This window comes from Seriola lalandi, unplaced genomic scaffold (genome assembly GCF_002814215.2).
Source record: "Seriola lalandi dorsalis isolate HSWRI2012SDOR001 ecotype SW California unplaced genomic scaffold, Sedor1 jcf7180002054257, whole genome shotgun sequence".
Taxonomy (NCBI): domain Eukaryota; kingdom Metazoa; phylum Chordata; class Actinopteri; order Carangiformes; family Carangidae; genus Seriola; species Seriola lalandi.
In genome coordinates, this window is record NW_019524810.1 from 551,064 (window position 1) to 576,469 (window position 25,406).

Here is a 25,406-nt window from a genome sequence, read left to right on the forward strand (position 1 = left end):
AAGTTCCACTATTGTGTTTCTATAGTTGTTCCTAAAGGAAATACCAAACTAGAACTGACAGGCTTGTGTGATTAAATATACTAAAAGTACTACTTTGTGTGCATAGGTAGGAACGATCGAAGTCTGCATGCGCGCTGGTGAATGTGATAAACTTGGATGTAATGTTCTACTAATCTTTCTCTTTCTAATTACCCTGCTGCTGACTTGTCAGCAATTGAAAGGATGTTTGTGATGCTAAGGCGTCCTCACCACGCTGGTATAAACATATGACTTCTGAGTCATTAGATAACTCATACAGTGTGTGTTAAGTGTATGTTATTTACAGTAAGTAGTTCATGGATGGCTACACTGTATATACATAGATAGGGGTGAGCGATCTGGCAAAAAGATCATGTGGCAATCTTTTTGGGTTTTTATATACAGTCTATGGTTTATCTGCATTCTGTTCCACTCTGATTTTACTGTGAAAGTCATAACCGGAAGTTGTGATTCGTATCTTTCTGCCGCTTTGGAACTTTTTCTGGATGTTTGTCTGGCTCTCCGCTATCCTTCCCCCACAATTCTGTTTTTGATTTGTGCCACAACCAATCACACCTTTTTCTTTGTTCATATGGAGTATTTATGAGGTGCTATATATTTTAATTAGAAAGTTCAGTCGTTGCTGACTAGCTTGCCCCGGCTCGTCCCGCCTTGGGTTGTTAGTCCATCTCTTTGGACAGCAGCTGGTGATGCTGGTTCTTGTTCTGCTCAGGTGAAGAACTGGTACATGTGCCACCAAGCCAAGCTTGCTAAGTCTGCATAGCAGAACAAGGACTGCCATCACCAACTGCAGTTAGCGGGCTTGCTGTTTAACCGTTAACTTTAAATTGAATATCTAAATATGCCATCTTTTAATGACATGGTCTGTATGATTCATCTGAAAAGTACATTATATGCTAAAGTAAGATCGCCCACGCCTATGCATAGAGCAAGGATGTTGCTTTAAGTTTGCTGTCTTATGCACATTGTTATCCATGTGTCTTTAATGTCTGATTCATTTGTGCAATGCTTTATTCTGATGCTCTGACCCTCTGATTGTCCAGATCTTTCTGCGGCCGTACAGAAGTTCTCCCAGTCCCTGCAGGAGTTCCAGTTTGAGTGCATAGGCGATGCAGAGACAGATGACGAGGTGAACATTGGTAAGTTCAGTTTCACCAGGGCCAGGACGGCAGATCTCTGTCTTTCTGGTACTTCATCATCTTTCCTTTCTGCTCTCCCCAATTAGTGAAACTGTCGCCTTAATCAGGACCTTTGCTGACAGTTCCGTAAGATTTCTGTTGCCAGATACTTGAACACAGTAGTTCTTACACGTACCAGAAGAGCTAATGTCCTGTGGCTAAGGACCACTTGCTTAAAATATGATATTATTATATTTGAGGGATTTTACATCAGATAAATTAGTTAATAGAAAAGGGAGAAGCTTTATCAGAGGTAGTGGGAGCTGTTTTCGGACAAAATTAAGCGTACTCTGCATATTCTTGGAATGGGATTTGGCTTTGAGTATAGATCTTAAAGTTGTCTGTGATGCATGTATAATTGATGCTATTGATTTGCTTATGATGCTTCCCCTGTATCTTTTCAAGCCTATAAGAGATCAAAGGGACTAATTGTGATCAGTGTCAGAGATTAATGGAGGTGCGAACCTCCTAGCCTCCTACAGGAATATGAAAGCAGCTGTGCAGAGGGTCTCTCTGGCTCTAATGGGCAGGACTTCCAGTCTGGCCTCTTCTTCCTCTTTTTTTTTGCACTGCTCATTATCTCCAGCTTGAGTCCTTCGCTCCGTGGAGCTGGAGACCGCTGAATTACTGTCCATCTGTGAGGGCTAGACTGGATATCGACCTCCTCTACATGAGGCTGTAATGTTCATCTGAATGCGTAATGAATAGTCCTTTTTCCCTTCTTTCTAACAAAGCCGCAGCGGCTGTATGATGGGCATGGGTGCGGGAGACCAATTATGCTTATTGGAAAAATCCACACCCAAATCCAAGCCTCATTAGAATCAAGCATGCTTTAAATTGAGGCTATGCGCCCCTTTCCTGGCCTTCAATCAAGAGCAGTGTCGAGCTCAGATTGAACAATGGACGTTTTAACTCCCCACCTGATGTGCTGCAGGATCTGCACACAATTTACAGCGCAAATTGCTGGCACAACAGCAGCCAGCGGTTTGGCCGTGCCTGTGGCATCTGTTTGGAAACATTGTGTTGACTGTGTAATGCAGGCAATGGTAAACTCGATCAGGAGGCTTTTAATCAAGACCACCGTGGATGAGACACTGGCGCAAATAACCATAATGAAATTGAATATGTGAAATAACTCAACAGCAGATAATACCAGACTAACTGGGTCGTGTTACATGTGAGGAGTTTCAGTATCTTCCTAAAGAGAAATGATGCCCTCACGCTCGGCTCCTCTATTGTGTTCCCTCACAATCACGCAGAGAAAAGGCCATGATTACTATTTGAGAGAAAAAAATGAGACAGCCTGTTGAAATCAATCTAGTCATCAATGAAACTGAGCTTCCTGACTGACATAGCTAGACCCTTGTGTGAATGCCAGCCATGATCTTGATGCAGTATTGGTATACTTCACTTTGATGCTTCCAACTTCCCCACATAACATCGGGATCCTGTACGTGCTGCCAGACAGGTTCACCTGACCTTTTATTGATTTCACTCTATGACTTCCTGCAGTGACATTCACATTCTACAGCAGTTATATAGGAATCAATGGGGCCAAAAGATTGATGTGGCTATAGAAATTAAAATTTTTAGAAGTTACATGCCCTTCTCTCAGAAGGTCAATCCTTTAGTCTTCAAGAACTGTTGAAAGCCTTCTGAGATTAGCTCAAATCTAGACCAAAAAAGTTAAATATCAAGCAGAAAGGAAACATTTAAACCCACAAAACTGATGTAAATAAATATAGGAATCTTCTCAAAGGACACAGAAAAAATTGAGTTGTATGATAAATGTCTTTATTTTCGTATAAGCCCATCTTCCTCATCCACTCTCGAGGTCATACATTTTATTTCATTCAGTGATTCATCAGGTCTTTTGCCTTCTCTCCATTTACCAGTGAATGATATGCAAGATGTAACCTCACTTTGACTCCCATTTCCTTTCTTCGGAGTCTAATCTTGTCCCATCAACGGCTCCAGCTGTGCCCTTTACCCCCTGAGAGGTTTGTGCTGTTGATAAAGGAGCTGGTGGCGTTAATAGGAGGCCAGCCTGCCTGTAGGATCACTGGCACAAAACCATTGCTCCCTGGTCTTTAAAATCTTTGGTGTGTAAATGGAACAAAGTGTCTAAGATGATGCATGGGTCCCCATGCCAGGCCGTCACGGCTGATAATGATGTTACTGTGTTGGCAAGCAGAGCAGCTCGACCGCTGCTAAATGGCTGAACACAGGGTGACACCGGGGCTGACCAACAGAGGCCACACTGTATCTGGCCCTCAATTTAATGAAGCTGTGAAGCTATCAAGGCACAATTCTCTGGCAGATAAGGTTCGATGTATTGTATGCTGAATTCATCTGGGCCTGCAGACTGTAATAGAAGCTACTGAAGTATAGCCCAGATGGTGTGAACACATCTCTACCACATCAGTCTTCCCTACATTGTGACAGTATATTGTAAAGCCTAGCAGGGGCAGAAAATAAAGGGAAGCAATCAGTGGGTTCCATTCAATTAAAGTATTGTTTTTTACTGCTAGTCTTGGTTTTAAATTGGACAGCTGCATGGTTTTATTAGGTTCTAAAATGCACTGCACTGAAAGCTCTGAAGCTGCAGTGCAAATAAACATTTTAGCACCATAGCACAGTGCTTGTGGGGTTCCAGAAACATCTGATGTTTAATGACTGAGCCACTGTGTTTCCTTTAAATATATATATTTTTTAATCATCTGAATGCAACAACACAGTTGTTTCGCTGTGTACTTGCTCGATGGTGAACATATTGTGCATGATGTCTCATATACGTTGATGTATTTATTGACCAAATATTCAGTGCCTTTTAATGTGGTGTTGTAGAAATGATCCATCTGTGTATTTCAGCCCAGTCATTCAAAGAGTTCTCCCAGCTGTTGAACACTGTCGAGGAAGAAAGAAGACGTCTGGTAAGAAAGCAGTTTTGATTTTCTCCTTGTATTTCAGAAACAGAATAAAACAAGAACATTGGATATAACTGAGTTATACTGCCTATTATCTAGTTTACATTTCTCCAATCTTTTTTTATATGCATGCTCTAAATACATTGCCTCTCAATTAGTTTGCCATTTAAAGTGCAAACATTATGGTTCCAAACCCACTTTTGTCTTTATCATAACTAACCGAGACATCACACATTGACGGTGGAGGTGCAGTGGGAGTTGCTGTTAACTTTAGCTTGAACATTAATGATTAATCAGTCGCAATTCACAAACATATGTAATTATAACCATTTGTTCTCTCATAATGAAATGAAGTATATTTCATGATGATGATGATCAGTAACTCACAGGCATTACTGTAGTTTATGAAGATATAGAGAGTGAAGTTAGAAACTGAGATACTTTGGAGGGCTTCTCTTCTGAATCTGATAATTGATGGTAAAAAAGAGCCTAATATAATTAATTGTGTCCAATAATACTTGTGAAAAATGCTTAATGTAAGCACGGTAAAACAGTAATAGAACAGAAAAAACTTTGACAGAACCAATTAAACCGTCATGTTCTCTGTGATGGATTATTGAGCTCAGTTCATTTTCAAGTACATGGACACTGTTGTTGATTTTGTACAAAAAAGTGGCAGCTTTGACCCTGTCTAAAGGCTGGAAAACAAGCCTCCAATTCTGCTGAATGTCTGCAGACAAACCAGGCATGGCATAAAGGGCAAGAGCGATGGGGGGGGGGTGCATGTCCCACCCAGTGTGAAAGTGTTGCAGAGCTGGCCCCTTGCCTCCATACAGTAATATGCAGAAAAAAAGGATGATTTTTTAGATGTTTAAAACCAAAGAGACAAAGAACACCTACATGCCTGGCCATAATGCTCTGTGAGAACAACCAGTCTGACAGAAACTGCTTCGTGCTGTCATATTTGTTTTAATTAAATTTGTATTAATTGTAATTGTAATGAATTTGTATTAATCCTAGCCTGTGGATTCTGCCACTTTGTCTGTATACCAGTCGGTTGCTGTATTCAGCTGTGGTAAGACACTGGTTGTCTGTTGAAAGAAAGGAAAGCTGGAATTATCCCAAAGTCACAGGAGTAGGAACTGAAAGAGAGAAACAGGTACAGGATATACACAGTAAAGCAGAACATAAAGTGCCTTATTGTTGTACATGTACATATTGTTTTGCATTTATTTCCTTACATTTACTCGGTGTGTTTCTTCAACATTGTGTGGAAATGTCAAAGCCTTAGAACCAAATTAAAGTTTGAAAAAAAAAAACCTTCCTCTTACTTCGTTTTGGCTCACCAGCTTTACGGTTCACTGCACAACTTTCTGAGCTTTATCACTGTGTTGCTCTGTTTGTGCAGAAAAAAAACCCAGGGCCTCCACTAAAAGTAGACATTTTAGAGGGTGCTACTGAGAAATGCCTTAAGGCAGGAATTAGCTTAGTCCACATACTTGAGCTACGCATCTGATTTACCAAGTCTGATATGCAAATGAAACCAGGTGCGAGTTTGCAGCCATAGATTTTGTAGCTACCTGAAACATTTTCATTAGGATTCTGTTCTTGGTGAAGCAGCAGGCGACAAACTTTTTGCGCCACTTTTTCTCAGTCTGCAGGGGGTGAGTATTAGATACACGATTTAGTTTGGCATAACAACTCAAGTGGGGAGCACAGATGAGACTTTAATGACAAGTTCAAGGTTGTTCTAGGATTATTAAAATAATGTGATGAAACTGCTGATCAAGAGCATCATTCACATAAAAGACCACAGTTATATTGTCCCTCTGTTTGACTGTGCATTGTATAGACTAAGTCTCTAGACAAGCTCATCCTGTAGAGGTGAATGTAAAAGCTCAAGTTTATGTAGCGCCTCAGTGTGAACATTTTCCTCCTGACAATTCATAGTGCAGCTATATTTAATGATGGAAAGAGTTGGCCTTGATAGAAAGAAGTGGGTCACCTCTGTACAGGTCATGCAGTGTCATTGAATATTGTCATTTAATAATTCTGACAAGTATAAAGTCACTGTTCATTAAGACATATTGCCTTTTCAATGTTAGAGAGCTTGGGGGTTTTTCTTGGGGGGGGGGGGGGGGGGGGGGTCCCCTAAACTCTTACCCTTGTAAATTATTTAGTTTGTGTAGATGATGCCTGGCCTGTAGTAAGGTGTCAGTCTGAACTAGTAATGACTGGGAACTTTAGTAAATGATGGAGAGCTTGAAAATATTTTCATAGAATGACATTAAATGACATTTGCTTTTAATTAATTAAATAATAATTTTATAATAACTTGATCCTTTTTTTGTCATCCTACATTAACACACCTGAAAAATGCAAAAATATTAATGCCGTGTAGAATATGCAGTGATATTCTTCTGTATCTTAAGCATTCAAAATGCATATAACCACGGTAAGTTAAAACTGTTTGACTGTGTGCATACAGCACCATTTGCTACAACTTAAGTCAGTCTGGTCTTTGTGTGCATTGCCTGCAGCATGAAATACAGCAAATAGAGCACTTTACCTTTATGGATATGAAGCATGAGGATAGCCTGAGGAGTAGGACTCCGGGCCTATGATCGAGCCAGAATTTGAGTGTGAAAGGATTTTGTGAAAGTAGTTCACAGTATTTAGAAATATTATGTGTATATATAATGTGTTTGGATGCACTGCATTTGTCTAACCTTAATAAGTGCTTATTTTAACCCAACCACGATCTAAAACCTAACTAAGCAGTTTTTGTGTCTATACCTTACCAAAGCGTAACTGTTCCATAAGCCTAACCTGGTGTTTATTATTGTCACCATGACAACAACTATCCAATAAGCCGCCACCGTTGGGGAGCTAGTTAGGAAACACTCCAATGGGTCCAATCAAAAGGGTAGAGACAGTCCAGCTCTTTGCCTTTGTTTATTTCAATCACAAGACAGAGCTGCCGCTGTTACTGCTTGAACCACATCCTGGGCAGCAAAAAGTTTCCATTAACAAGCTTTTCTGGCTGTTGAGTCAAAGCAGCAAAAGCAACATGCATTTCTATTACAACGCATTTATCAGAATCATCCTGGATCAACAGGATGTGACAATAGTGGCCAGTGAACTCAGTGTGACACAGGGCCGGTTGGCTCTCACTGTCCCTGGTGCCTCAAACTAGGCTCTGGCATATGGTTGTGACTCTGTCTCTCTGGTGTAGCGGTGGTCATTTGATGGCTGTCGAGGATGATTGGGGAAGATTTGCACACAGTTTTGATACACTTAAAGCAGCCTTTTTTGTTGTGTGTGTGTGTGTGTGTGTGTGTATGTGTATGCACAAATAATAGAAAGACAGATAAAAAAGACAAATACATATTAATGTCAGTGTGTTCAGGTTTTTCTTAAATAAAACATCTAATTTAAAGGGGTGCAAAGAAACAAAAACAAATCAAAATGACAAGCAGAGACACGGCTGAACTGGATAACAGAAATTAAATGACACAACAGCTGAGTAGAAGGAAAACTGTAAGACAACAACAAAATGCATGATTGCATAGTAATAGAAATACACATAATAAATCAAAGCAGCTATGACTAGTCACAGATGCTATAGGATATGCAGTACTTCATTCATCCATGATAGATTTAATAAGTAAAAACCTATTCGTAGCACATACACGCCCACACTCATATACTGTATCCCTCTCTACTTACTTGAAAAGCATCTTCTTTGCATCATCTCTTTCTTTCTTCACCAAGCAGTCTTCTGTCTCCTCAGATCACAGGAATATGCAGAAAGCCAGCTCTGATCCTTGCACTTTGAGCTGTTGGTTGATGGTAATGTTGGTGATGTAGGAAGTAAAGCTGATTCTCTACTTGTACACATTTTAAACCTCTTGGGATACAAGTGCCACCAATGTTACTAGTGTTATGTTAACAAAGAACTTTTAAAACAACTTTTTGATGAAGTTTTTCATGAGGTTCACACTGGTGCTTGCTTTGAAATGAAAAAGCAACAGTTTTTTTTTTTAAGTTTAGTTGTTTTTTTTTTTGTTCGCTCCCATAAATGAACTGTAAACTACTAATGACTCACCTCACCGCTAGTGTGAAACTGTGATTGACATTGCTTAATAAGCTACTGTAGGTGCTGTGCTCATTTTCAAGTTTTTTTTTTTTTTTTTTTTTTATAGAAACAGGCAGTGTATACCAAGTTGAGTGATTATTAGGCAGGTTTCCAGGACTGTGACTTAAAACCAGGCATATTTGATTCCAATTTCCAAAACTCCCTCTCTCTCATTCACAGTATTTACAACACTCCCACCTTGGCATAAATATTGCCCCTATCATAACTAAATATAAAAAAACTATTTTATGTAATCCAGGCCCAATAAAGAGACCCAGCATTGGAAACGTATTAATGAAAATTAATTGACCTCATTCGCATAATAGCGATTTAAGCGCCCATCAAACCCGAGGTCAGAAACTCACAAAGCTCTGTCCCGCTGTTGTAAATCAAGATGAATGTTAGACAGACTTTGGAAATAAGATAAACCATCATCATTCCAAAGATTCACCACTGAAAAACAGAGAAGTATCATTTTTTCTGAATGTGTATGTAGTCCAGCCAACGCCACAGCAGATTGTCAGAATCCAACTAAGTTAGCAAATTCTCTCAGAAGCTTTCTAACTTACTTTTTTTTAATTCTTTTATGTTCTTCTTTACTTTATATAGTTTCTTTCCCAGGCCTGCTGCTGTTCTTTTAGAATCTATCACCACAAATATAATATTACCTCTAATGGGAATAAGCTCAGCGAACAGTTCTGAGATACTGTAATAGCTTCCTGTTGATGGAAATTTAATGAGCATCAAGTTATTCAGATGTAATATATAGGAAATACAGACTTCACATGCCTCTGGACTGAGTCCACACTGAAAGGACCCTGAGCCTCTACTTACTTCATATTCTAGAAGTATTGTACGTGTTCCTGTTGAGTTTTATTATGTGCTGCCCTCTAACAAATACATCCACTGAGCAGCAAACACTCAGCAGTCACCTTTCTAACTACAGTTTGCATACCCCGTGATTTTTAGATATCAAAGAACTGCGATAAAAAGCTTGTACAAATCATGTTTGTCAAGGGAGATCAGGTGTTTACTCACAACATTACACAAAAGAAGTAATGAATCCATAATACTACATAAATACATAAAGTACTAGAACTGAAATGGCTCCAGTGGAGCAGCCAGTTCCAATTCAGGAAGGTTTGTAAATGCTGTTCCTGATGTCAGGTTCAGCTTTTAATCGTGCTCTGTTTGTAGATTAAACACAAGGATCATATAGCACAGTAGTTCTTAAAATAACTGTAGACCCTTTGTGAGCATGTTATATTCTGCCACCAGTCATTAAAATCACTGTTGCACCTCAACCTCTATGTGCACAGCCTATCTGATGCCACTAGATATCTCACATATACATATCTTTTACTGCTGTTATAATAATAAAAGGAATAAAGGAATAACTTTCCCTTCTGTGACTTTCGTAACAGGGAGCCATGTCCACAGTGGAGCTGCAGTCAGGTGAACAGTAGAATGAGTTCTTCAGTGAAGTTCAGATTTCTACCTGTGTTGTATGCAGGTGTTGCAACAGCTGTATCAGTGTAACATATCATGTCATTTCCAAGTAGCACGGGGACAGATTCAGCTGTCTGTCACTGGCTCAAATGTTGTTACAAAAGACTAAAGGCTTATTTTTTATATCCCTTTCGCTGAACACCTTTTATTTTATGATAAACAGTTCACTAACTGTCACATGAGAGAGCACAACATTTTCCAGATCCTCCAGGCTGTCAGTGTGTTTGCATCCGGTTGGCTGAAAAAGTGCAGATGACCAGAAGCTATCATTCTGGTCTTTGTGTAATTGGAAAAGCAGAGCTAAATTAGCACATCTCAAACAAACACATGTTCACCAAATGTATGAAATCCTTCTTAACAAGGGAAGTATGCTACTATACATTGAGTGGGTGTAAACTTTCAGCAGCAGCTCCAGAAATAAAACCCAGATTTTTCCCATCCCCCTTACTCCAATTTCACATCTGGACTGAATCTGTGAACTAAAAATAGAAAGGACACAGACTGATAAGAGTTAGTGAAACACAGACATTTCAAAGCAGATGGAGAGGAAACCTGTATGCCTCAAATCAAGCCCTGTGTCCTTTGTGGAATTTTAACTAGCGTACTGTAAATCCAAGGTGCCTCTGCTGCATGGGAGAGACTCCTACCAGTAGCCCAATTTCTGCAGGCCTTGTCAAGCATGAAGCGTTTTATTGTCTGTTTGCTTGGCAGGTGGCCAAGCCTGAAATCTTTTTGCTTGTGCACTTTGTGATTGGCTTACCAACTACCCAAGTGTGTTATTCCACATGAAGACTTCCCAAATTCTGTCTTTTTACAAAGATTTCTGCTATAATTCCCCTGCTGATAAACCTTTCAACGGCATAAAAAGAGAGAAAGTGGTTCAAGTTCTGCATGGTTTGAGGAGGTTCAGCACTGCTGAGCATGGATGGCATTTAGGAGTGGAAGGGGCAGTGCCCTGATGTTGTGGCTTTTGGAGTGATGATCATATCCCCCTGGGAGGGAGCCTTTCATGGCTGCGGTGTAGAACAGATTGTGTTTTCCTGTTCTTCTTCTTTTGAGTGAAAGTGAAAAAAAAATCAGGTGTAGCTTCATTATGTTCCAACTCATTAAGTACAGATAGTGAGAATCGGAGGTGTGAACAATTACAGTAAAGTACATTTGTTTTAATGAACAGCTGTGCTAAAAATACAGTTGTATGTAAAAGTGGAAGCATGAGAACTTATTAAAGAAGTCTTGTATTTTCAAATTCCTAAAGAAAAAGGTCAGTAATCCAATATATATAGTGTTGAATTATTGGCGTCTTTAAATGGCTAGCCCTCATTATGCTCACTGTTGGTCTTGTAATGTGATCGGTGAGTGAGTCTTACCATGTTAGCTTTAGCCAGGGTGAGCTGACTGAGCGTCTTTTCACTTTTTTATTAGATTTCATCCTTATTGCAAGTTCAAAAATCATTTATAAATACAAACAAGCCTCTTAATAGTGTTCAAGGACCGTGGTCATGTATGATAGATGGAGAAAAAAGTAAAGACATATTTTGTGTTCAATCCGCTATCAGCTCATTAATGACTGTAATAAATATGAATGACATGAAGTCAGTATTTAGGGTCTCATTTTTCCTCAATTTCATTTTGAATTAGAAAAACAAGCTCGTAAAGCATGACATCTCTCAAATCTAAGAGAGCTCGGCAATATTCGACAAGCTGTAGCATCATTACTTTTCTCCCAGTAAGTGCGAGATACATGTTATAATTCTCTTCTCTTTTTTCCTGCTGTTCTACGAAATGAACAACAAAAGCCCTCTCTGGTCTCTTAAGTGCTGATTTGTAGCACTGTGCTACATTTATTTCCCATGTTGAGTTTTCCTTTGGTTCACATTTTCTTCAGCAGCCTTTAAACACATACAATTAAACATAATCTGTCTATGCCACGGAACTGAAACCAAATGGTACAGGACTGCTGCTGCTGCTGCTGCTGCTGCTGTGTTTTCAGGATTTAACAGTACAGTAGGTCCGCTCTGTGGGTACCTTGTGTGGCGGCCTGTGAACTGAGGAATGTCCCACTGACCCTGAAACAACAGTGTGAGATAAAGGCACTCATTGTTCTAAGCAGTATTGGTGGTGGCTTGTTTAATGAAAGTCTGAAAAGTATTTGGAACGAACAGTATCAAACCTTTGTGCTTTCCCACCCACACCACCCCCACCACTGTTGCTAAAATGAGCCAGGATATCACTGTGTATATCATTAAAAGGAACAGATGTTTTTTTTTTTTTTACATGAAATGAGATTCAGTTTAGGCTCTGGGCTTCTTTATGTAGCAGCTTACTGACAGGTACTGATTTGATCTGTTTATCCTATCCCAATGTATGTCAGTCTAATTCATGTATAACACTTTATTTCCACTTCACTCCAGCAAGCATTCTGTTTGAAACCATAAGCACCGCAGGTAAAGAACAAAACACCTTTTATTCTACAGATTTCCTGGAAAAAAACCCTGCTTATTTCAACAGAGCGAGGCATATTGACTTAGTGCGTTCCTTGTGTCTCTCCAGATCACGTGTTGGCTGAGACACACCACAAGAACAAACCACAAACGCAGCTGACAAATGTCACTGTTTTAAAGCCTGCTCATGCTGCACTGCAGTGATCCCTTTCCTTCGTGCTGCTCTCGTTGTCTTTATGCTTTCTGCTTGTTATGTGTCACTTCAGTAAAGCAAGGTCACAGATTACTGTGATGGAAAGCATTTTCTCTCCCGATGCAAACAGGCAGTCTGAAGACAGCTGTTTCTTGGGAAGTGTGCAGAGCAAAGACGTAATTTACACAGTTGCCAGAAGAGCTGTTTGCTGACATAATGTATTTCCTGCTGCACGTCTATGCTAAGGAGGGACTGGATCCCACAGAGCCAGGCGTCCTCAAATACCTCTCCATGGTGAGAATTTTTATGATCCGATATATCAACCTGAAGCTCCACCCGGCATACATTAATTAATACATGAAATATGGTACTTAAATATCTACGTTACTTCAGGAGACAAATTATCTCGCTCACTCAGGGTTCTCAGTAAACTCCGCCTGCCAGCTTTACTAACTTACTGACAGCTACCTTCATTTTTTAGGATCCAATTGAATTTTTTATGGCGACAGTTGGGTTGTTGTTCTAAATGTTTAGTTTCATTGCTCTGGGACTGCAGTGTGGGGGACAGCTTTACTTTTGCACTGGCTCTCTCCACATAATGTGGCCCACTCACACACCTGACTGACAGCAGAGTTTCTTGTTGTGACACACAGGTATCATGAGTAAATTATAATACTATTTTTAAATGATCTAGCTGTCATTTCCCCCTGGTGACTTCAAATTTAATGTTTTATGCTTTTCTGTTCAGAATAACAAAAGTTTCACTATTAGACAATATAACTGTCTAACTAACTTTATTTTGTTGTCGACATGCAACAATGACTTTAAAAGTCAATTACAAATGTGGTTATTCTTACATTAAAGGTCCCATATTTAAGACTTTTGCTGTGTTTGATTTCTAGTTTTGATATCCAAGTACCAAAAACCAAGTCATTGTACTTTTACATTTCCTCTCTCAGGCTTCTCTCTGGAGCTCTAGTAACAACAGGTCATTGAGCCAATCAGAAGAGAAGAGGCTCTGAGCCTCTCTTCTGATTGGCTGACTGTGTGATCTAATTAGAATATAGCCGATTTTCAGGTAAACACTTAGAGAAACCAAATCCTACAAGGTTGGTCCAGGTGGGGCATGACTGAGAGCGGTGACTGCTTTGTTGTGACATCACAAAGTTACAGAAGTCCTGATGGCTCGTGAATATGTGATGTGTGCATTTCTCTGTGGACTGAGCACTTTGATACTTTCATGGTATTCATATAGAACCTAGGCCTGCTTTATAATCAAAGAAGACATGAAAATCTACTTCTATACCATATTGGACCTTTTAAAGGTACAAACTGCGATCCAAACGTAAACAAAGACGTCACCTGATGACCAAATTTCCTGATACCTGTGATAGAAAATCAGGGTTTTATTTTTATTGATGATCATTGACGGACACACAAAATTATGATTCTTTATAATTCAGACTTTTGTTTTTGAAAATACTCTCAATCTGTGTTGGTTTTTCTTAACACTTTATTTGTAGAAAGTGGTTTTCATGCATAAGGATAAGCCGACACAGACAACTACTCTGCCGCAGCTCTCAAATTCGGGTATCAACAAGCATTACAATATATCACAGGCAACCAAACTGTACTTAAAACAAACAACAGAAAATCCTCATGGGACCCACAAACCAGCGGCTGGCTCCTTTTCAGCGTCTGCTTCATATCCTTGTTTAACAGCTTACTCTCCGATGAAATGTGTAGGGCAAATGTGTCACATCTACTCTCACACTGCTGTGTGCGACTCTGTCTTCAGAAGGTTTGTTTTTTGGGGGTTTTTTTCTTCTTTTTTTTTTTTTCATAGCTCATAAAAGTTAGGGGAGGATGACTTTTCAGCTTGCTGCAGGTATCAGTGCTGCAGCAGATAAAGATTTAGCTCTGCAATGAGATTGTTACTCCCAGCCACACACACACACACACACACACACACACACACACACACACACACATACACACCTCCCCTCCAAAACAATCTGCAGAGAGAAGTGACTGAAACGCACAGCCGCAGCACTCCCCCTTTTGATAAAGGTCATATCACACATCAGCATGAAATGGGACATTTTATTCTGTCACAGTGATGAGGGCAATAATGTTTATTATGCATTTAACACATTAATTAGCTTGTGGGGGCTTTGCTTACACCTACTTTAATGAGTTAGGCTAATTCCGTTTGGATGCAGATGCTGTCACTATGTAGTTATTGGTGTGAGTGTTGCTGCTATTTTTATGTGATGCTGCTCGCTATCATTAGCTGTCATACGACTCAAGACAAAGAAGTGCAGAATTCAGGCACTCGGGCAGTGTTTTTCACATAAAGGAAAACAGGTGCATTTTATCCCACTCAGAAGCTCCACCAGTAGCACTACACATGTCGGCCTCTCACTGCTGGATTTTACGCTTAATAAATTCACACAATTGTACATTCAAATCAGCTGCATGTCAGCCCCCAAAAGGCTTTAGTCGATCCTTCATATACATCACTGAACTCAGATGAGGAAAATGTAATCACTTCCAAGAATGAAGGCCACTTTCAGGATTCATACTTAAACCAATATATTAATGTTTATAACGTACAGAGCGCTTCATGCTTTCAAGGTGAAAAAAGAAGTTGGTTCATTTTAAATGGACGAATTTCACGAAAAGTGCTTTTAGTATAATTAGAAACAAACTTACAGTATTATTTATTTATGGTTTTTCTAATGCTCTGAAATCGATAGCTTGTTAAAAGCCAGACTTATACATTGAGAAATTCTAGACTTGTGTCTGCTGAGGCTAAATGCTAAATTTTTTCTGGACTCATCATCTCTTCATACCCTCAATCTGCTCGTGCGAACCAGCAGACTCTAAAACAAATCAATTCTGGCCAAAAGCCTGCATTAGATCACATCTAAAGATGCCAGGGTTTCTGTCAGAGGCTTTTACTAAATTGTCACAGACCGATAAAACACCTACTTGTCAAAGCTTGGTTGCCTTTTTCCTAGAACTTTTTTCTCTGCCTGGAGCCAAGTTTGCTCGGATATTCAATGTGAGGGTGAAATTGCCGAACAACAAACAAAAAATATACTTTTTCATTTGAATGATATTGCAGCACAGTGACCAAGCAAGCTTTTATGACACCCCTTCAACCAGCAAAATATGGCAGGACTGCTGTGTGTGTGTTTGTGTGCATTCATATACTATGTATTAAGTTGGCTTTTCATTGTGAGGACATGGAATGGGCAAAAGGCCTATAAACGTTATTTACTACCAAGTTATAGACATACTGTAACCAGTGAGTCAGAGCAATTCACAGTTAAATGCATTAATGATTATAACCTGCAAGCATACACTGTACTCTAAGAACAGAAATGCACACACCGTTCCCCAGGAATGGATTTGACCTATACAACCTACAGTATATGCATTTAAATCCATTCCAGTAGATCTGTAACACAATATACGGCATAAAAATTTGCAAAATAAACTGCACGGTCTACAATTCATGAGCCAATGAGATACACCTGATGAGTGCTGTACTAACAAGAACTGACCTGGGTGATGGTTATCTATGGGCCTCTCTGGGATTTATGCATATGTACGCACACTGTTAAGAGAAATTGTCAGACTGAATATACTGTGTGTGTTGGAAAAGTTAATGTCCTTCGGGCCATATTTTTATTGGTCAATAGATGAATGAGGGAGAGAGTTGTGTTTTCAAATAGATGTTCACATTTAAACAAATTCTAAAGAGATTTTTTTTTTTGACAGGTGTCAAAGGGAAATTTCAATAGCTCAACTTTGCACTATTCAATTCCCGTTCTTGGTGGCAGTCTGATCTGTCTTTGGAAATTAACCTCAGAGCAACACTTTTGATCCGCTTGATATTTGGACTAGTAAAAGCAGGAGCAAGGGAAATACAGCACATTGACATTCCTCCCCCTATCCAGTAATGAAATTGCTTAGCGCTATTGCATCCTTTCAAGCATCACACTGTGCTCGCTCATATGGATTTAATCCTGTTGAAAGAGGCTGTTGCTAAGGGCATTCGGCACAATGCCAGTTTGAAAGTAATCCATCGAGTCTTAAATAAGTTGGCCTCTTTCAAGTATAGATATCTGAATGAGCTTATTGGAAATTAATAATCAAAACTGATCTGAAATTTTGAGCATTTCAAATCTTTACATGCTGATAACAATCTATATGTTCTGCATTGACTTGGATGTAATGCGCACTGATTGGCACTACCACTACTCCGCTGATAATTCTTTTTATATGAAAAAATGATCTTATATCTGCTCTCATTGCTTGTCAAGGTGTAAATGTAAGCCTGAACTTGTCAGGTCTCAGATATAAGTAACATTCAGAAATAATTCAACTCAACAAACAACCCTATACAACATCCATAAAAAAAAGAAAACCACAAGACTTGTTTTTTCCTTGATTTAACTCGGGTCTAAATATTGAACCCTAATCTCAAAATGCTATAGTGATGTGTCTTTAATTGTCCTGTCCATTAAACTCAAAATGAAAAAAAAGCTAATGGTATTAGAAATCTACATTTAAAGCATGGTAATACCGTAGGCTCAATTAGACTGAAAGCTTGAGAGATAAGAGAGAGGAAATGACATTATCACACTGCCAGAGTGGTATAATTCTTGCTGTTGACACAGTAGATAACACGATGACTTCGATATGACTGGGGGATTATAACAGATATGATGACCGTCAAATGTCCTCTATAGGCTTAATGGAGTGTCACTTGTAACTGAATTGTCTTGGTTTATCTTGCAGAAGTACTTTACTTTTCACAGCCTGTAATAGAGGTTTCGAGTGGTTATGTTGTATGTGAAGTGATTGCTGCATACATTCAAATTTATGATAAGCACCTGATTGTGAATATTTGTTACAACATAGGGTTCTTAACATCATTTGTACATTGGTAGCTTCCTAATTTAAACATAACTCCTTATTATATGTCATCATCATTTAAAAAAAATAATCTTATTTCCATCAACAGTATGCCTATGTCTTTTTGTGAAACTGAACATAATCTTGCAGGACACATGTCACATGTCATCAAAGTGTGACTTTATCTAAAATGGTCATTCTACAGTCTGAGTAGAGAGTGAACCCATGTCACAGTCTACAGTCTTTTGGTTCAGTTAACATTTTCTACAGTAGGGCTGTATAATTAATGCTTCAGTATTGATTATCTTTCCATTAATCCAATGATTATTTAGTCCATAATTGTCAAAGATATAAAAATCATTTCAGCCCCATTCGCTTTGCTTTTTATAGTGCACTCAATTCTGAAAACAAATGAAAACCCATAGCATGTCCATAGCATGTAGATTGCTTTTTGCTAAATCAGTGCAATATGCAAATGATCATTATGCAACATTGCACCTCTCAGTGATGGTGCAAAATGACTTCATGACTCACAGTCTGAATTCTCAGTTAAGTATTAATAGAAATACTGAAACATGAGGTAGGGAGCGGTAATTGCACAACCAGTATTAGACAGTGAACATTTGGAATTTGCAATATAGTTTAACCACCATAATCTGAACAAGATTATAGTTTCAAGTGTGAAACGTCTGTCTATATTTGAAGGACCACAAATATCACGGTGTAATTAAAGTGCATTATTACAACAAAGCTACAAATTTATACTACAAGCTTACAACATCCCACATCGCTGCATATAAAAGGAGAAGGAGAATTTGCAGGCTCAGGGTGATTGAAGCTTCCTTTTGAAGTCACTCGTTCTGGTTGGGTGATGGAGCTGACAGGGTTATTTTGGGACAATGAAAATGTGCTGTGATTAATGGTTCAAAACAAAAACTCTATCCCGAGACAGTGTGTGTTCAGAGGACTGTAGCTGGGGAGCTGATAGTCCATCTGAGCCGACACCTCTAAATTAGTGCAGGTATGATAGCTGTGTTATGGCGCTCAGGCCTTAGTTTATCTCATACACTCACCACACCGAATAACACCTTAAATCAACCTAAGAGCCATGTCATTTGTGACAGCGCCTCCCGTAGAGCGGCCCCGCCAGTCTGATGTCATATGCTCTCGGTGGATGAAAGCCCATCCACGGGAAATTCAGCAGCACCTTAATGGCCCCTTTCTGAAATGCTCACCTGCAAGGATTGAGCAGAGACTGTAACTGGCACAATATATCTCACCTTATCTGTTTCTGTCTTGAATGAGAAGGCAGAGCCTCCGGGAGAGACCTTTAACTCCGGTCATGATGCAGAGGAGGTCACCAATATGTGGAGACATGCTTCAAAAATTTAAATGCATTGCAGGCTGCAGTTGTAAAGCTTCCTCATCTGCTGTGCTGTGTCATATTTCAGCGAGGTTTGACAACGCTGGTGCTTCACAGCTCACATAAAAAGGCTTCATTTTCTTCTATCTAGCAGGACCATTGTTGAGTGCTCTATCTCTTATCTCTGCTGTACTCATTTTAGTACCTCATAGTAGTGCATTGTTCATTGTCACTGGTTTAAGAGATATTAATGGATGTGATTGCTCTATCCTCCACTTGCGTTTGGACTCAATGCATCCGTATTTGACTTGGGCCGGATAATTCTCAGTGCTATAATTTCCTGTGTGTCATACACTTTGTGGCACATTTGTAAAGCAAGAGCATTGTAATATAACTGAATGACTGCTAGATTAAAAGTTTTTGTGATATTTTTCCTTCTGATAGTCATATTGAATTATTCAGAAGGTTACAGTGAGCCAGATCACATCTTTCATTCAGTCTGACATCTGTCTGTCTTTGCATCTCTCTTTATTTTTCATTTCAGATTCAGAACGCTGATGATGTTTTGATTACACCCTTGGAAAAATTTCGGAAGGAGCAAATCGGCGCTGCGAAGGTAAGAGACCACCTACATGCGCAATTAGCGGTTGAACAGCGGAGGATATTTCATGTGTTCTGACACTCTCACTTCTCCTCCTCACCCCCTTCATTTCCCCTACAGTATGTAAATCATTAATTAAAAGTAAATCGTGACACTGCCTAGAGAAGTGGCCTGCTCCTAATTAATCAGACTGACAGGGGGTATAAACAAAGATGTCAGTTTGCAAGCGTGATATTAAAAGATATTAAGACTCATAAATTGAAAAGATCATCAGTTTTCTTAGGGGGGTGCTTTATGTGAGTTAAATGTGGCATATTGAACAAAACAATTATTTCTTTGAAAAGCACGTCAATGAATTCTTGACTGTGTTCTCCACTTTATTTCATTTCATGTATTTCCACTAAAATAGCAAATATTTGAAATATGTGTAAAGACTATAAGGTCACCGTCTTTCCATATCACAGCTTACTACTACTGCTCTTTCTTCAAAGACACTTCTGCTTGATCAAGTAGCAAAAACTTTTTTTTTAATGCATTTACAATCTGATTACTGTAAACTCCCAGTATCTAACATATTGCATTCACCATTTTTGTAATCAGATTACTGTAACCCTGTTACATGTAATGCATTCCTCCCTAACCTATTGGACATAGAGGATTGATATCAGTAGGGGTTTTGCGGAGTGTTGCTCGAGGGCATCCTGGTTCCACAGTGGATATGTTGCTGAAGCTGGAGTTGACTGCAAAGAACAGTGTGGGTTTGTCGCTACAAGCTATGCTTTCATTCCCGGCCAACACAAAGGCATAAAATGAAAGTACAGCAGCTTGTTTGTGGTCATTCCCTTGGTGAGATCACATATGAACAAGCTGGTAGAACTCAAGCCTTTATATAGACCTCCCACTGAGTTTCTGAGTCCACTGCTAACTGGACTCTGTGAATCATTTGCACATCTTTTCACAGCCCTCACTCGTGTGAGGGACATTCCAGCCTTAAAGTCAGACTCCGGCCAACGTTTATTTATTTTACATGACTATGCAGCCACTGGTCTACAAAAATAGTAACTATACTTCATTGGTGTCTTCACAAGCCAACCTGTAATATAAAGGAACTATTTCTCCTCTTAGTGTTGAGGAGTGAACATCAATCACTCTACTTTTCACTGGCCAGACTAAATAACCATTGTCACTTCAACCATCACATGTATCTACAGTAATGAAATGGCACATTCTTCTGCCATCTCTTTCTCTCACTCCCCCCGTCACGGCGCTCAGTGTTATTGCACCGACTCCTCTCCACGTTTATGAAATGGTTTCTTAAAAGCCACGGCCCCCGTTACTCCCACCACCACTTATTTCCTCCGACCACTTCCTCCTAATGGCTCTCTCCTCCTACGGCCCATCCCCCGCTAAACATTAGCCCAAGTAGAGTGAGATAAAAGGCAGACTTCACGAGTGGCTGAGCAACTTTCCACTGTTCCGAGAATCTGGAGAGATCTGCAGGCTGTCTGACCCTTGTAGTTACTGTGCTTCATGTCTGAGAACGTCAGATGGACAAATGGGGAGCTCTTGCCTTATTTGGGTATACTGTGAGTAATCCCACTGAGGTTACGTACCAGTGTATCAGCTTCCTAGGCACAAGCACAACACTTTTTCATGGCCATAACACACCAGCAGATTGACTGCAGCACTACAGGACATATTAGGCACAGTCTGCTTCACACAAGGCTGAACTAAATGCTTTGGAATAAAAAACCCCCAAACTTTGCTCAGTCTACAACAAATACTCATCGTGAAATCCAAACAGTCTTTCATTTTCACTGGAACATAGGACTTACCATATGTGCTGACTGCTGGAGCGGGATGTAGAACTGAAATTATTGTAGCACTTCTTTTTTTTTTTGTATGTTTCAGATGTATTTTATGTGAACTGAAAGCCGATAACTTCCCAGGGAAAGAACAACACTCTCAGAACTGAAATACGGAATGAAATCCTGTCCTGGTTTCAGTGCACTGTACATATTGAGTTTGCTGTCACTGCGTCAACATGGTCGACTTCTGTTCATCCACTAATTTACTAACTGATTTACTACAACATAGGGCTCAACCTGAGGCCTGAGCTTTCACAAGGACCTGCTGTTCTAAGGGTTACATGTTTTTCTCATAAACTGAAGCCATTGGAGGTAAACTGCCTAAAGCTGGGTCTACACCCTTTGTGTGTGTGTGTGTGTGTGTGTGTGTGTGTGTTAGATGTCAGATTGTTAAGATCTTGAAATTTAAACAAACCACAGGGACACTTTCTCAAAAAAATACCGTGGGGTGGGGGTGAGGTGGGGTGGTATGTGACTGGTGGGTGGCATTCCTGCTCTCTGAAATGTTGACAATATTATATTCCCTCCAAGGGTCTTCAGCATTAGGGGCACCATAGGGGTCCCCCCAGCTAGCTGAGTGTGAAGAATTAGTGCAAACAGACCCAGATGGGAGTCAGATGGCCACCGATAATTTGAGCTGTCCTCGTCCTACAAAGGGTGCACAGACATCAGAAGATTTTTGGCTGGTTATGGTCTCCAGAGGCACAAATGACATTTGCATTCATACAAAATCCCCAAATATGCTAACCAAGACGCTGTGGAGTAAAGGGGTCAATTAAAGTGGTTTGGGGATATGTTTGCCAGCTGTGGGCTGCACTAAAAGTTTTCAATCATACGAATATGTACAGTATACAGTATTTACTTTCATTAACCTTGGGATGTTGTGGTGAGTCAGTAGGCCCTGGTGAGTACCTCCTGTATGAATATGCTTTTTCCTCTACCCATCTCTCTTGATTTGTGCTGCAAAAAAAACAATGGAATTTAGGTTTTGGGCGGCAAAAAAATTCAGTGGAACTGATGATATGACTGTAATTTGTTATTGTTTGCTGGCCACAGATATTCACACTATTTATGTGTCATAGACCGTGTCCACAGTCACCCATTTCACAGCAGTTACCCCAGCTATACTGAAATCTGGCACCAGTCCAACCATTTAAAATGCCAGATGATCAAAGACGGAAGTGATGTCCTGGAGATATGCAAATCACGTTGCACAAAAGCAGATCACCAGTTAATTTATTATTGATTAATCAAAGGAATGCACACTGCAATAAAACAAGAAAACTGCATTGGGTTTTGAAAACACTTTACATAATAATAATAGTGAGAGAAAAAAAATGAACATGGCAGCGTTTCAGATAACATTCAAACTTTATGCTGCAAAAACAACAAAATGCAAATGAAGATTTTTCTTTCCACTGTTCTCGTGTCGGTCCCATCATTCTCCACTGTGCCCTAACCCAGGAAAGCAGAAACACCATTAAAACAATGAAAGTAATTACTTTTTCTCCTGATCGCCAGATTTTCACAAGGCAGTCAGAGAAGACCTTGAGAGGTCGGTTTTTACCTGTTTGACGGCAGCAGCCATCCACTGTAAATATGTCAGCTTCTTGCCTCTTTCATAAGCAATATGTTTTAAATTAGATATTAGATTGTATGCAAACACTAACATCATCCAGAATTGAATGAAAGGGCCTGGGCGTATGATAATTCAGGAGTATTCTGTATTATTACTGTGATGTATAATTTTGAAATGATTAATGCATGATAAGATGAGAAACAAACAAACAAATGATTCCTCTAACTCTTTATCTGCTGTTATATTTTCACATAATCTTCAAAAAGGACCGGATAACTAATCTTACTGTTGCGTAATTCACGTATTCATGTCAGTTTGTTTTTACATTGGCAGGACAGTTTTACTCTAATAACCTTTTATCAGTCTGAGAGCTGATGTTTCAGTCCGCCTCTCTCTGTGATGAACCTCTCCTGTCAGTCTTCAGTGTCTTTGGGTTTAATAAAGCAGATCTGTCATAAAAAACAATCTTGATGAATAAACACAAGCAGGGCCAGCAGTTAAAGTTCACCAACTAATGACATCTTGGTCCGTCAGAGCTGGCTTCAGCAGCTATTTCGAATGGACACTGAAATCAAATGCGTAACAAAACAAAACAAACTCAGAAGCGACCCTTATTATAAAATCTAGATCTATGAGAAGATAGCCTCGATGCTAACACGAAATAACTTCCTGTTATGTTGAACATAATTAGGGTGGTCCGAGGGAGCTCCTTAGTCATAGACTTAGTCATGGGCAGCACTAATCAGTGGCATAGTCCAAAATAAATAATCATCAGATGTACAATCTTAACAAGGAGTTCCAAACTTCCCGATGACTCAAACTGTGTCTTCCCACTCATTATCACTCCAGTTAGGTGGTGAGAGCAAGGTTTAGCTTGATCTTGACAGGAAGGAGCCTAAGGGATCCCTGTAGTATACAGTATAGGCCTATATTTATGCAGAGCTTGTCAAAAGACTTTTTCATTCCGTAATAATAAAGGATCTTTTGAAGATTCGTCTTATGAAGATACCAGCTTCATTTTTTTTTTTTCTCCTTGCAGCTTTGCTCAGACCTTTTAAGAGTTACTCTGAGATCACATACAAAGGAAATATCACTGTTTACCTGCAGAGTGTGCACAGTATATGGAGCCTTAGCGCTCTTATTTTTGTTATTTTAGATTTATTGCATCATGTCTCAGAGAGAACTGAAGTGCTGGTAGATTTTCGGTAGACTTTAGACTAATAGTTTGCAGTTGCCACACACACACATACACACACACTAAATATGGCCTGTAAAGAAGTCAGTGTATTTGTTTTTCAACTCCTCAGAAGCAGATGTTTGCAATTATTTCATATTAATTGGCCAACGTCTCGCTGTCTGTGATGTCTCCACAGGAAGTGGGATTCCAGGTAAGGAAGGAGACATTCTTGGCTCTGAAGTGAAGTGACTGAACTCAAAGTGAAGCCTTCTGTTCTCTCTGCCTCCCCTGTGGAAGCGAGACCAGCTCGTGTGTGGTGGAGCATCAAAATAACCCGGTCATTGCTATTTAATCACCATTCTGGACCCCTGCTCCAATTAGATGCCTCTAATGAGCTGATAGAGATATGTTGCAGAGTTCTCCCTTTCATGTCAGTGCTTAGAGAATCCATTTAAAATGAACATGTGGTGAAATATGCTGCATGTGATGCCTTGCTAGCCACTGATGTTTGTATTATTCCGGGGTGTTGGACAGGAGTGAGGAAATGTAGTGTGATGATATCTGGGGTTCTTTACTCTATACACACACACACACACACAGAGACACATTCGACCTCCCTTGCCGCTTACATCTGTTACCATGGTGATGAGGCTCAGAAATGATGGCCCTGAGGATCATTAGGGCCAGTGTCAAAACTGGCGTTGCACTGCTCGTGCCCAAGTGTTCCTTCTGCCGCCTTGATGTCGATTCTCAGCATCTTTTTTTCTCTCACAAACTGAGTTCACCTGATGACCAGAAGTAAAAGCCGCCTGCAGTTTTTCTCTCCGCAATAATATAACAGCAATTAGTAAACTCACCCATACTACAGCTGGCATCAAAGCGCTCTTATCAGCAACATGAGACTTGCCAGTTAGAAATTCTACTACAGAGGAATCTGCATCAGAATATTCTCTTCCTGCATCTGATTTATTCATGAGGGCGAACAAAGCAATCAGATGAGGAAATCTCCCAAGTGGTAAGTTCATGTGTGTTTTGTGCACCACATAGTGTTGGGAAGTGCTTTGGCTTTATCCATTCCCAGCCAGCTGATTACACTGGGGTGCTGGCACTAGTTTGTATCAGACGCTCCCACCTTCAAGGTACATATCTATCCACATCTGTGTCCTCCGCCACCACATGTTGGGTCTTCAAAGCCTTTCGCCTGCACTGCAACCCCCTTCTCTGGGACAGTCTTTGCAATTTAGATCGCTCATATTCCACTCTGGTTGCACAAACATGCGCTCAACACATGGACAAACCAACAAACACCTGGCGTTCTGCTAGGGTATCATTACGGTAGCACCAGTTTGTACAAGTCCTGCCTGCATCAACAAAAAAGGAAAAAAAGAAAAGAAGCAGGGCACTTTGTGTGACTTAATCAGGCTGGCTCTGCCTCACAGATTCACTGCAGCTCTGAGTCACTAC

At 39.9% G+C, this 25,406-nt stretch overlaps 1 protein-coding gene across 5 annotated transcripts in view; it reads left to right on the top strand.

The window, feature by feature from the left end:
- Positions 1-25,406, top strand: part of LOC111654066 (rho GTPase-activating protein 42) — a 58,251-nt gene that overhangs the window by 15,431 nt on the left and 17,414 nt on the right. For all 5 annotated transcript variants that reach the window (XM_023404926.2, XM_023404927.2, XM_023404928.2 and 2 more), the window contains exons 2-4: positions 1,083-1,178; positions 4,089-4,150; positions 19,262-19,333. In XM_023404926.2, the coding sequence (XP_023260694.1) occupies positions 1,083-1,178; positions 4,089-4,150; positions 19,262-19,333 (230 nt within the window). The remainder of the gene's footprint in view (positions 1-1,082; positions 1,179-4,088; positions 4,151-19,261; positions 19,334-25,406) is intronic.